Raw genomic sequence first — 14,321 nt, 5'->3', positions numbered from 1 at the left:
CATTTTACATTAGTGGAAAATTGGAAGGAAGATTAAATATATATTCATACACATTTTATATTTTTTTCAGTTAAAACAAAATTGATATTTTAGTCAAAAGACAATTTTTAGATCCCACGAGGGTAATACTATAAAGTTTTTGACCCGACCGTCCGTCAGTCCGTCAGACAGTCCGTCAGTCCTGTTCTTGTCATCGGAACTCTTCTGAAACCACGCAATATAATTTCATGAAACTTTGTAGATAATAAGGACATACTATGTAGATGTGCATATGTATCAGTTTACTTTTATAGGAGTTATAAGTCTTTGAGCTTAGAAATCTAGGAGATTTTGTTCACCCAGTGACCATGTCGGAGCGTGGGGTGTTTAATCTAGCGACAATTCGATTCTATATTAACTATCAATTTTTTTTTAATTCCAGTCAATTGGAAAATTATAACAAAGGCTATCGTTATCGGGGAAGAAACCAAGTTAGAATGTGATATAAGAGACACTATTACATGTCCGGGAATTCCGAGATGGACAGGCGGACCAGAAAATCAGATAATAACCGTTGGTAAATCTGTTTTCCATCCTCAAAAGTATGGATTAACAAGATCCCCTGGCAAATACATCTTGACAATTCGAAACATTGGAAAAGAAGATCTCAACAGTCGATATAGCTGTCATGTTAGATTTTCTAAATATGAAGCTCTCTTAAAAGACAAAAATCGTAAGTTTACAAAAATATGGTATGATAATAATGGCTCCTTGTTGTGTTAATGTCTTTATTATTCATTTATCTATATACGAAATGTTTAATAGTAAGGTATGTGTGTATAGTCTGAACCCTGCTTATTCCGGAAAATTGTCGTAAGTAAAATCTTAAGACCGAGTTCACTTTAATAAATTGGACGAAAATGAACAAGAAACATAAATAACAAAAGTAAGTTAAGACACCCATATTTCAAGATGAAAAAAAAAACAAATGTGGTTTAATAGTTTGGTCACAAACATGTTTTCCCCCATCTCATTCGTAATATGCCTTTCCTAAGCTATTTACCCATAATCCGTTGGTTGTCGTTATTTGCTGTCTGCAATGCTGTAAATGTTGCGATTTTGGCGCGGGGGTTGTAACGCTTATTTCGCCATCCATTAAGATGTCCGAAAATATCACCAACGCTTATGGGTAGAGAAAGTATCAATAGTGGTGTGAAGGGCTAAATTTTCGTTCCAAGTATGAATTTAACCCCTGTGCAATATTTGTATGCATTGAAATCTCAAAAATTAACAAACTTCGAAAATATCCACATTAATAATATTTGTTTTTCATTCATTTCTTAAAATAAATCCAGCTTTTGGTTGCAGTCTTTGATTTGTTTCACATTTTGTCATACCGGGTCCTTTTATAGGTTTCTTAATGCATATGTGTTCCTGAGGGCCGTACGATGACTTGTTATTGTTCACATGTTTAGATGTATCGTGGATATTATTTTTTTTATTATCATGAAATTTTCTTTTAGTGAACAAAACGAAATTTCTGCTGGCTTTTCTGTCTGGTATCTGTGACCAGGTTTACAACCACTGGGTCGAAGCCACTGCTGGTGGCAGTTTTGTCCCTGAATGTTTCACCAGTCCAGTAATCCGCTTTTCTTCTGACTTGAAATATCATTGATACTGTATTTTTTTTTTGTAAATATACTCTTTTTAAAATGTTTTTCTCAAGGCATGTTGACACAACTTTTTGAATGTTTTTGGCTTCAGTGTTCTTTATCTTCGCTGTTGACTTGCCTTTCCAACTGTTTTGATTTATAGTGCAGTGACAAGAGTGAAAAAGACGTCTAAATTTCGAATTTAATCCCCCAAATAACACAGCTAAAAAAAAGGTCTCAACTTACTCACATATATGTCTACTTTATTATCCACCCTGTAAGAATTTCGTATGGTAAATTCGTTTTAGTGACAAGTATATTGGTGAATTTGTAACCCCCCTTTTCAAAATTTGAATTTGAATATACATGCATACATAAAATTTATATTTATTTATAAACATATTTTTATTGTATCCGTTATCATCTTTTAAAATGTTCAATTAAGTTTTTTATTTACATCTAATCTATAAAATTTGCAAATTCTGACTATTTAAAAGTTTAGTTATATTTGTTGCAAATTCAGACACAAACTTAAGTTTCTTCTTCTTAGTACTTGTTATGACTACTTAATAATGTTTTATGCAATTAGCACTTCATAAAACTTGTAACTGATAAAATTTCAGAACGCAGATACTAAAAACTGAAGAAAGAATAAATAAAAAATTGCAATTTCATCACGAAACTTGATCACTCCCCTATCGTCGCATTTCTTGTATTATCAAACCTTACGGTCATTAACTAGGACTAAACTAATATATGAAATTACTACCTTTCTTCGTTATTTTATATATACATATTGCACTTATATATATTTATAAAGTTTGTTTGCAAATCACTGACAGATATTTTCTGTTAAAATTCAGCGACACGTATGAATCGTCAAGTCCTTTGAAACTTGTTCCTTCAAGACCAAAGAAAAGACGAATGTTGTTAAATTTTATGCATTGCATAATATGCTAGAAAAAAAAACTTCGACTGAAAGTTTGAGTCAATTAATTATTAAAAGGAAATCGATTTTTATTTCTGAAATGAATAAATATTAAAAGGTTGGATGAGGTGTATGTTAACTGGAATGCATGTATCGAAAGAAATACATACCTCTCTGACGTCGGCTGTTGATGATGGTAACATCATGGCATTATCGATGGGCCTTTGCGGAAGGTAATATTCGTAGTTTCTTTCTTCCATCCTTCGGTCAATATTAAAACAGTTGAGGACCTAACGATGAACATTAGTGTTATCGAATAGTCGAGATGACTTCACCGTTGAAACAGTTTTGTCATTTTCGATTGGTTCGACCTCTTCAATCCTTGTTTATGATGACATCTCAATGAAAAATCATGTAAAGCCGATCTTTGCCATCAACTCGCGATCGAGAACGAACATCGTATTGTCACCATACGAGTTCGATAAATCGTTTACCTTTTTATACGACCGCAAAAAAATTTTGCGATCGTATATTGGTATGACGTTGGCGTCGTCGTCGTCGTCGTCGTCGTCGTCCGAAGACACATTGGTTTTCGCACTCTTACTTTAGTTTAAGTGAATGGATCTCTATGAAATTTTACCATAAGGTTTAATACCACAAAAGGAAGGTTGGGATTGATTTTGTGGGTTATGGTACCAACAGTTAAGGAATTAGGGGCCAAAAAGGGGCAACAAATAAGCATTTTTGTAACTTCCAGACATAATTTGTGTGTTAGTGTATGGATCTCTCTGACATTGTACCACAAGGTTCCATATCACAAAGGGAATGCTGGGATTGATTTTGGGGGTAATTGCCTCAAAATTTTAGGAATTAGGGGCAAAAAAGGGGCAAAAAACAAGCATTTTTATATGGACAAATACTTTAGTACAAAACATAATTTAAAGCAGTGTAAGGGAGATAAATCAAATACATCATTTGAATTACCTCCCTTACACTGCTTTTAAATTATGTACAAAGTATTGGTTAATGAACAATTAAGACAATTTAAAACAGTGTAAGGGAGGTAATCCAAATACAACGTTTTGATTACTTCCCTTACACTGCTTTTAAATTATGTTTGAAGAAATGCATATTTATAAAGGAAGACCAGTAAAAATATCTGCAAATGTTGCATCTTTTTTTTTTACAAAAAAATCCATATGAAAGATTTGACACCATATTTTAAATTCTATTATAAAATAGATTACGTTAGCACTATGGTAAATTTAAATGGGTAATTATGGTTGCAAATTCCATTGGAAATTTGAATTGAGATTTTGACCATATCTTGAGGGAAAGAATTTTTTGGGGGAAAAAAGGGGGGGGGGGGGTAAAAAGAAATTGTGGGGGGGGGGGGGGTCAATTTTTTCTCATTTCAGATTTCAGAAATTAAAAAGAATTATTCTTCAAATATTTTTTTTTTTTCAAATTTCAAATATTGAAAAATTTCAAGAAGTAATCTTTAATTGCACAGTATGGCGCATTAGATTTGTAAAATCTTTAACCACATTTATTTATTTGTTATGCCAAATCTGACCGTGTATTTAGATTTTCAATTTTGGGTCCAGTTTTCAAATTGGTCAAAATTGGGGTCCAAAATTAAACTTTGTTTGATTTCAACCAAAATTGAATATATAGGGTTCTTTAATATGCTGAATCTAACCATGTATTTAGATTTTTTATTTGTGGGTCCCGCTATCAAATTGGTTCATATTGAGGTCAAAAGGGTCCAAAATTAAACTTTGTTTTATTTCATCAAAAATTGAATTATTGGGGTTCTTTGATATGCCAAATCTAACCGTGTACTTAGATTTTTAATTTTAGGTCCCGTTTTTTAAATTGGTCTACATTAAGGTCCAAAGGGTCCAAAATTAAACTTAGTTTTATATTAACAAAAATTGAATTCTTGGGGTTCTTTGATATGCTGAATCTAAACATGTGTTTAGATTTTTGATTATGGGCCTAGTTTTCAAGTTGGTCCAAGTTGGGGCCCAAAATTAAACTTTGTTTGATTTCAACAAAAATTGAATATATGGGGTTCTTTGATATGCTGAATCAAACCATGTATTTTGATTTTTTATGCCCCGTTATCAAATTGGTCCACATTGAGGTCAAAAGGGTCCAAAATTAAACTTTGTTTGATTTCATCAAAAATTGAATTCTTTGGATTCTTTGATATGCTGAATCTAACCATGTATTTAGATTTTGGATATTGGACCATAATAGGTAAATTAAAAATTTTAAGTTCTTAGACCACATTCATTCTGTGTCAGAAACCTATGCTGTGTCAAATATTTAATCACAATCCAAATTCAGAGCTGTATCAAACTTGAATGTTGTGTCCATACTTGCCCCAACTGTTCAGGGTTCGACCTCTGCGGTCGTATCAAGCTGCGCCCAGCGGAGCATTTTATTCTCTGCTGTTTATCTTCCAACGAAAATACTAGTAAGCATTAATTGATCCAGTTTATTGGGAATTTTATTTGTTGCTACAACCAAAACTAACCTAATTTACTAGCAAGTAATAATGAACTAACTTTAGCTGGAACTTAAGCTTTTCATGCCATTCATATCGATTAACAGTTTGGAAGTCGAACCTGTAAAGGAAGGATCATAGGATACGGACATTTTAGTTCGTTGTGTCCACTATTTTCTTCTTAAAAAAAGCACAGAAAAACTTTGGTTTGATACTGGAACTGTAAACAGAACCAAGGATGCAAGATGCTTTATACCTATATATGAACTATGCAGTTCTTTCGTCGTCAGTCAATGCTTTAATTGCCTGCCGCGCATGTAAATTCTGGAAGTGAGTCCACATAGGCAATGTTTTTCATGCCAAAAACAATTTGGTTTTCAAAGTCCTGAAACAGGTGCGTAGTGATGTGTCCGATTCACTAAACCTCGCAAACTGTGATGTTGGTGAATCTATTTCAGTTGGAAGAAAGCTTGTGGCTTTGGTTTATGATCAAAAGGGTGAATGCAAAAGAGTACACAGTGACCTTTATAAATAAGGTGTAAAACTACAAAAGATACGTCTCTGCCTAAGCTTCCCCCTTTGTGAATCAACGTTTAGACAACACTTGCTTCGCGCATCTTTGCAGACAAGTATATGGATGACAACACAACTTCCCAAACCACCTGTTAGATCTCCGCTAAAGTTTAAACGGATTGATAAGGATGGTTTGAAGCTGATATTGTTTTAGGGTCAAATGTATTCGGACTTCCTATAATACCTGGTCTGTACTTGTAAAGGAAAATATGTGTGCTCAAAAGAATTTGTTTGCTTTAAGCAGGACTTCTCTTGTACAAACCTGTGTCCAAGCCAGTCAAGTAAAATGTGTGGAAACATTAGTTCACGTCTTGTTGATGTTGACGGAAATTATTATGCTGAAGATCAGGCTTGAGTATCTTTTGAAGTCTGTGATACGGTGCAAGGAAAGAACGGGGGTTTAATAAGGAAGTACAACCGATCATGTAACAGACATTAACCAGAGTAAACTACTCAACAGGAGACAATGGTATGGAAGCATCAATAATCGGTAAACAATAGTCCGCAAAGTACCGCAAATTCAATATGAGGTCATATTTGGCCGTAGTGTTTTTTTTAGGGATGTCAAAAGATCTGAAATTTTATACTCTTGAGTACTCGGTCATGGTACTCGCGAGTACTCGAGTACTCGGATAAATATTTAACGTCATGTGAAAAGTTTTGATTTTGTTTTGGGATGCGTTATTTTTGTTATTACCTTTCATAAGCCTAATTATAATATGATGACATCGCTTGACATCTTAACGAAAGACATACGTATTATTTCAAAACATAAACTGTATGATTACAAAATATAACTTGATCCTTGGTAATGTTTATCGCTAGTCCATTTTTATGTTAATTAAACAATGAATAACTGACCACCGTTTCTAAAGGTAACCTACATGTATCATAATAGCAATTATTGTTTATGTGTTCATTAACAAAATCAGAAACATGCCAATACAACCATCAATATGTTCATAAAGTCCGACTTGATGTACAATCCATATCATCTGTTCCTGTGAAGTTAGTATTTTTTATATTAAGACTTGTCCTATAACTCGTCATTAAAATATTGGACTTCAAATTACTTGTACGAAACGATGTTTAATTATAAATTTAAGAATAAAAAAAGTTTCAAATAGACATTTATTACATAAAATGTACATCTCATACCAATCATGTTTACAAAGAAGTCTTGATTAACAAACAAATGTATGTTTACGGCTTGTGAGTTATTAATCCGTGAAAGTGTTGATACGTGTACAAGCATCTTCTTATTTATATTTGTTACAACAAGTCCTTTTTACTATAACACATACTGACATAGTAGTCTCAGGATAAACGTATTTACGTTGTTAATAGTTATTAATTAGTATTACGAAGGGGATATTTAGAATTGAACTAAAGTGTGGGGTAATGTGAGGAGAAGTATCTCCAGATTTATAAACGGCAAACGAGTATCCGAGTACTAAAATTGTATTCGAGTACTCGGCCTTACGAGTGAGTATTCGAATACTCGAGTACTCGTAGCCATCCCTAGTTTTTTTTAACTTCAGGCTTGATACCTCGCACACTATAGCTGTTTTAAAAAATAATTTTGACGTATCGTTTTTCATGGACACTTGATTTTACGTGAAATTCATATAATTTAGCGTTAAGGTGATATGAACATTTTATTGGTTGGAGACGTCGTTTTGAGAAATGCTTTGAGAAAAAATATCTTCGATAAAGGCTTATGTATAAACACAAACATTACTGAAGCCAGAAAGGTATAGTTTGTATTAAGCAGAAGTTTAAAATAGTAAAAAATGACAAAATGGAAATCCATTAAAATTTTCACAGATTTTTAAAGTTGACCTTTGACCTCAGTTAAAAAAAAAGTTGTGACCATATCCAAACCTTATATAACGCATATTCTTATAGTACAAGGTTTCCTCTTTCGAATGTTATATACAATAGGTGTGTGTTCGGTGGGGAGATTGAGTTAAATAAATCTGTCTTCAGTCACCGCACTATTAAGAGCAATTGATGAGTCTTATGTGGATGACACGGTCGCCTGTCCTATTTACTAAATTATTATTTGTGTACTATTGTTTGTCTTTTCGTCATTTCTCATTTTTATACGACCACAAGATTCTTATCAGATTACAGGTCTACTTAGCCATTTTATAATCGAGAGTTGATAAATAATTTTCACTTTGAAGAGTTTAGATGTAAGACTTTAAATTCTATATTTAGAGAAGAAATTATGTACAAATATAGTTTGAAATTTTCTGTTCATTATTAGATATTTTGAAAAAGGAAAGTTTTATAGATTTTTAAAAGACATTATATAAATGACGAATGATATGTTGTTTTCTTTCAATTCTTTTGGGTAAATTTTTTGAATAACTTCGTGGTAGGTTTGTTTTTTATTCTGTATAACTAATTTTCAGAATGCTAGTCTTTTTATGTTGTAATGTTACACCACTGTTTCAGCTTAGGGTGAAGATTGGCGCCTGTTAAAACGTTTAACCCCGCTGCATTTTTATGCACCTGTCCTAAGTCAGGAGCCTGTTGTTCAGTGGTTGTCGTTTGTTGGTGTGGTTCATGAGTGTTTCTCGTTTCTCGTTTTTTGTATAAATTAGACCATTGGTTTTCCTGTTTGAATTGTTTTACACTAGTCATTTTGGGGCCCTTTATAACTTGCTGTTCGGTGTGAGCAAAGGCTCCGTGTTGAAGGCCGTACTTTGACCTATTATTGTTTACTTTTTACACATTGTGACTTGGATGGATAGTTGTCTCATTGGCACTCATACCACATCTTCTTATTTATATATATATATATTTATTTATGAAGTGAACCCCTTTAAAAACTTACCTTATATTGTCCATAAATAAATATATAAATCAAATTCTTGGTGTACTTGGATATGCTGAATTGAACTGTATTTAGATTTTGGATAGGTAAAACTCCAATTTCAAATTTTTCAGTTCTTTGACCACATTCATTCTGTGTCAAAAACCTATGCTGTGTCAAATATTTCATTGCAATCCAAATTGAGAGCTTTATATATCAAGCTTGAATGTAGTGTCCATACCTGCCCCAACTGTTCAGTGTTCGACCTGCGGCAGTGGAGCATTTTATTTGCCATGGCATCGTCATTTTGATTTCGACGTCAGAATTTGAATATCCCTTTGGTATATTTCGCCTCTCTTTTACAACAACTGCGTCCTTGTCTCTGCTAATGGACATTATGTTACCCAATATAAAAAGTTCGGAAACAGATATCACCACGGAAACGGTGTCGTCCGAAATGGCAGCTGTCCCCTAATAACCAGATATACGACATATTCAGATCATCATACTCATGACAAACTTTCAAAAGTCACATTTCTAAATGTAAAACCCAAGACTGCAAAACCTGTAAAATTTTAATAACAGATGCTCAATTTACTGGCAATTTAACTGAAAAAATCTTACTATACCAGAAGCTACGATGATCTGAATAGTAAATCAACAAGTCTTGTCTACGGATTAGATGGTATCATTTGCGGATTGGAATGTTGGTGATTCCAAAGGAAGGTTTAAAGACGTATGTGCGGCCACAGACATTAAAATGATAAATATGTTGTTATCCCCACAGATAAAGCCCCGAACAACATCGTTATTGTGTGCAACTCACATGACATAAATTGCTTGTCAGAGGTTTTAGGAATTGACATTTCACTTAGAAACTCAACATAAACCCCAACGACACTTACCAAGGAGGAAATTCTGAATAAACACAGGGTCTGTTTTATGTTCCTTAGGAATGTCAACCAACGATGAAGCACTGGATCTTCCTCCTCTGTATTTATACCTAAATTACATAAGTGTCCTTACCTTATGTTGCTGGGTCTTCCAAGTGCTCCTCGAATCCTCTTTCTAAATGATGTGTATACTTAAAATCCCAAAGATCTGTTAGAGTACATACAATCGAAGTCACTTTTCTCTTGCAATAGTATTAAACTTTTGACTTTCTACCTTTTACACAAGTATTTCCCGTTCCCCATTAAAAGATCAATTAAAAGAATTGATCCTGCTTTGTTTCATAAAAAAGAATGGCAAACTTAGATACAAGTCTTGTCTTAGGGTGGGATAAATCGTACTTTGAAAGGATAACTCTGATTCAAACAAAAAATTCTCTAAAACTGACTTTATTAAGATGCTTGATTTCTTGAGGTGTAATACCACCAAATCATAGTACGTCACATCCGGTTGCATACGAAAATAGGTCGAAAAAAAATATTCCCTTGAATTTGACAGTTGTAGGTAATTGGTCCTACATTTCATTGCAGTAAAACATTTCTGGGTCATAAACATATATCTTTGGTATTTCAAAGCACCATTATTTTTTTATTTGGGGTTTCTATAGAATATTTTGGAAACTTGAGGTTACATGGTTACTAAAGCTTGTACACAGGTTAAGAAAGGGGGAAAATTTGATTGGTTAACTTCCAGTGATGGTTATTTTCTTATATGCAATGAAATGTTATGTGAATTTTTTTCTATAGTACTGGACAGGATAAAACTTTACTCATGCCAAGTATTTCTTTATTTGAAACAAAGATAAATTCTGCACAATTTTTTGAAAAGTGCAAATTTAACAAAGACTAATAGGGGAAAATCAATGGTGGTATTACACCTAATATGGGAAGCTGTACATGCACCTTTGACCTTGTGAGTACTCTCATGTGTTAAAATTTCTTGCTATTTAAGTGAAATATTACAAATAATGAAATATTCTGAGTGGATTGAGTCTCCAAAACACATTTTATGAGAAAATTTCCTTGAAATAGGACTTTACCATGAATATTAGTTCACAGAACAAGCCATACTTAGAGTATTGGGGAGTTTTTTCTCCTTATTTCTTATATTCTGCTATACCAGAAAATTTTTCCTAAGAAATACTTTAATAAATATATAGTTTTAAGTAAATGAAATTATTTTAAAAGCAGTAACAACAAATTATTCACCAAAAGAGAAGCTTTTTATGTCCCTCTCTGGAACGCGGCGTAAATTTAAGTTTTACGTAAGGACTAATTGAAACCTCCTTGGAGACAGTAAACTTTTATACGGATAGTTCATTCAGCTTGAATACTTCAATTAATCATTTATTATAACATTTCTATCATAAATGAGTGAAAGTTACCCCAAAATTTTTATTTATTGGCCTAAAAAGTAGAAATTTTGAGGAAATTAGAGGTATAAATGGACCAAAAGAGACCTTATAAGGAAGACAAAGAGGTCCATTAGTAGTATTTATCATCCTAAAGTCATCTTTTGTATCATATTCAACTGTTTGTAGGCAGATGAGATAAATATTTGATCATTTATTGGTCCACACTATATTCTATCATGATGCGGCTTGGTTTGGATTTTTCGAAGAAATTTTGCTCGAATCGCTGTAGATGTCGTCTTACATTATACTAGATTTTTCTCAAACTATTGAACTGATTATGACAAAACTTGACAGGAATGCTTGAAATAACCAGTATTACAAAGGAAAAAAGTCACATTCAGTTTATTTAACAAAAAAGTCTTCTTTAGGTGTAATACCACCAAATCATAGTACGTCACATCCGGTTGCATACGAAAATAGGTCGAAAAAAAATATTCCCTTGAATTTGACAGTTGTAGGTAATTGGTCCTACATTTCATTGCAGTAAAACATTTCTGGGTCATAAACATATATCTTTGGTATTTCAAAGCACCATTATTTTTTTATTTGGGGTTTCTATAGAATATTTTGGAAACTTGAGGTTACATGGTTACTAAAGCTTGTACACAGGTTAAGAAAGGGGGAAAATTTGATTGGTTAACTTCCAGTGATGGTTATTTTCTTATATGCAATGAAATGTTATGTGAATTTTTTTCTATAGTACTGGACAGGATAAAACTTTACTCATGCCAAGTATTTCTTTATTTGAAACAAAGATAAATTCTGCACAATTTTTTGAAAAGTGCAAATTTAACAAAGACTAATAGGGGAAAATCAATGGTGGTATTACACCTAATATGGGAAGCTGTACATGCACCTTTGACCTTGTGAGTACTCTCATGTGTTAAAATTTCTTGCTATTTAAGTGAAATATTACAAATAATGAAATATTCTGAGTGGATTGAGTCTCCAAAACACATTTTATGAGAAAATTTCCTTGAAATAGGACTTTACCATGAATATTAGTTCACAGAACAAGCCATACTTAGAGTATTGGGGAGTTTTTTCTCCTTATTTCTTATATTCTGCTATACCAGAAAATTTTTCCTAAGAAATACTTTAATAAATATATAGTTTTAAGTAAATGAAATTATTTTAAAAGCAGTAACAACAAATTATTCACCAAAAGAGAAGCTTTTTATGTCCCTCTCTGGAACGCGGCGTAAATTTAAGTTTTACGTAAGGACTAATTGAAACCTCCTTGGAGACAGTAAACTTTTATACGGATAGTTCATTCAGCTTGAATACTTCAATTAATCATTTATTATAACATTTCTATCATAAATGAGTGAAAGTTACCCCAAAATTTTTATTTATTGGCCTAAAAAGTAGAAATTTTGAGGAAATTAGAGGTATAAATGGACCAAAAGAGACCTTATAAGGAAGACAAAGAGGTCCATTAGTAGTATTTATCATCCTAAAGTCATCTTTTGTATCATATTCAACTGTTTGTAGGCAGATGAGATAAATATTTGATCATTTATTGGTCCACACTATATTCTATCATGATGCGGCTTGGTTTGGATTTTTCGAAGAAATTTTGCTCGAATCGCTGTAGATGTCGTCTTACATTATACTAGATTTTTCTCAAACTATTGAACTGATTATGACAAAACTTGACAGGAATGCTTGAAATAACCAGTATTACAAAGGAAAAAAGTCACATTCAGTTTATTTAACAAAAAAGTCTTCTTTAGGTGTAATACCACCAAATCATAGTACGTCACATCCGGTTGCATACGAAAATAGGTCGAAAAAAAATATTCCCTTGAATTTGACAGTTGTAGGTAATTGGTCCTACATTTCATTGCAGTAAAACATTTCTGGGTCATAAACATATATCTTTGGTATTTCAAAGCACCATTATTTTTTTATTTGGGGTTTCTATAGAATATTTTGGAAACTTGAGGTTACATGGTTACTAAAGCTTGTACACAGGTTAAGAAAGGGGGAAAATTTGATTGGTTAACTTCCAGTGATGGTTATTTTCTTATATGCAATGAAATGTTATGTGAATTTTTTTCTATAGTACTGGACAGGATAAAACTTTACTCATGCCAAGTATTTCTTTATTTGAAACAAAGATAAATTCTGCACAATTTTTTGAAAAGTGCAAATTTAACAAAGACTAATAGGGGAAAATCAATGGTGGTATTACACCTAATATGGGAAGCTGTACATGCACCTTTGACCTTGTGAGTACTCTCATGTGTTAAAATTTCTTGCTATTTAAGTGAAATATTACAAATAATGAAATATTCTGAGTGGATTGAGTCTCCAAAACACATTTTATGAGAAAATTTCCTTGAAATAGGACTTTACCATGAATATTAGTTCACAGAACAAGCCATACTTAGAGTATTGGGGAGTTTTTTCTCCTTATTTCTTATATTCTGCTATACCAGAAAATTTTTCCTAAGAAATACTTTAATAAATATATAGTTTTAAGTAAATGAAATTATTTTAAAAGCAGTAACAACAAATTATTCACCAAAAGAGAAGCTTTTTATGTCCCTCTCTGGAACGCGGCGTAAATTTAAGTTTTACGTAAGGACTAATTGAAACCTCCTTGGAGACAGTAAACTTTTATACGGATAGTTCATTCAGCTTGAATACTTCAATTAATCATTTATTATAACATTTCTATCATAAATGAGTGAAAGTTACCCCAAAATTTTTATTTATTGGCCTAAAAAGTAGAAATTTTGAGGAAATTAGAGGTATAAATGGACCAAAAGAGACCTTATAAGGAAGACAAAGAGGTCCATTAGTAGTATTTATCATCCTAAAGTCATCTTTTGTATCATATTCAACTGTTTGTAGGCAGATGAGATAAATATTTGATCATTTATTGGTCCACACTATATTCTATCATGATGCGGCTTGGTTTGGATTTTGCGAAGAAATTTTGCTCGAATCGCTGTAGATGTCGTCTTACATTATACTAGATTTTTCTCAAACTATTGAACTGATTATGACAAAACTTGACAGGAATGCTTGAAATAACCAGTATTACAAAGGAAAAAAGTCACATTCAGTTTATTTAACAAAAAAGTCTTCTTTAGGTGTAATACCACCAAATCATAGTACGTCACATCCGGTTGCATACGAAAATAGGTCGAAAAAAAATATTCCCTTGAATTTGACAGTTGTAGGTAATTGGTCCTACATTTCATTGCAGTAAAACATTTCTGGGTCATAAACATATATCTTTGGTATTTCAAAGCACCATTATTTTTTTATTTGGGGTTTCTATAGAATATTTTGGAAACTTGAGGTTACATGGTTACTAAAGCTTGTACACAGGTTAAGAAAGGGGGAAAATTTGATTGGTTAACTTCCAGTGATGGTTATTTTCTTATATGCAATGAAATGTTATGTGAATTTTTTTCTATAGTACTGGACAGGATAAAACTTTACTCATGCCAAGTATTTCTTTATTTGAA

At 32.5% G+C, this 14,321-nt stretch overlaps 1 protein-coding gene across 1 annotated transcript in view; it reads left to right on the top strand.

Moving 5' to 3' along the window:
* LOC127704294 (uncharacterized) overlaps positions 1-14,321 on the top strand; it is a 66,784-nt gene that overhangs the window by 6,870 nt on the left and 45,593 nt on the right. The window contains exon 5 of the mRNA XM_052208302.1: positions 422-712. Within this exon, the coding sequence (XP_052064262.1) occupies positions 422-712 (291 nt within the window). The remainder of the gene's footprint in view (positions 1-421; positions 713-14,321) is intronic.

This window comes from Mytilus californianus, unplaced genomic scaffold (assembly GCF_021869535.1).
Source record: "Mytilus californianus isolate M0D057914Y unplaced genomic scaffold, xbMytCali1.0.p SCAF_6, whole genome shotgun sequence".
In the NCBI taxonomy this organism is placed as follows: Eukaryota; Metazoa; Mollusca; class Bivalvia; order Mytilida; family Mytilidae; genus Mytilus; species Mytilus californianus.
This window is presented reverse-complemented; position numbering and strand designations above follow the sequence as displayed.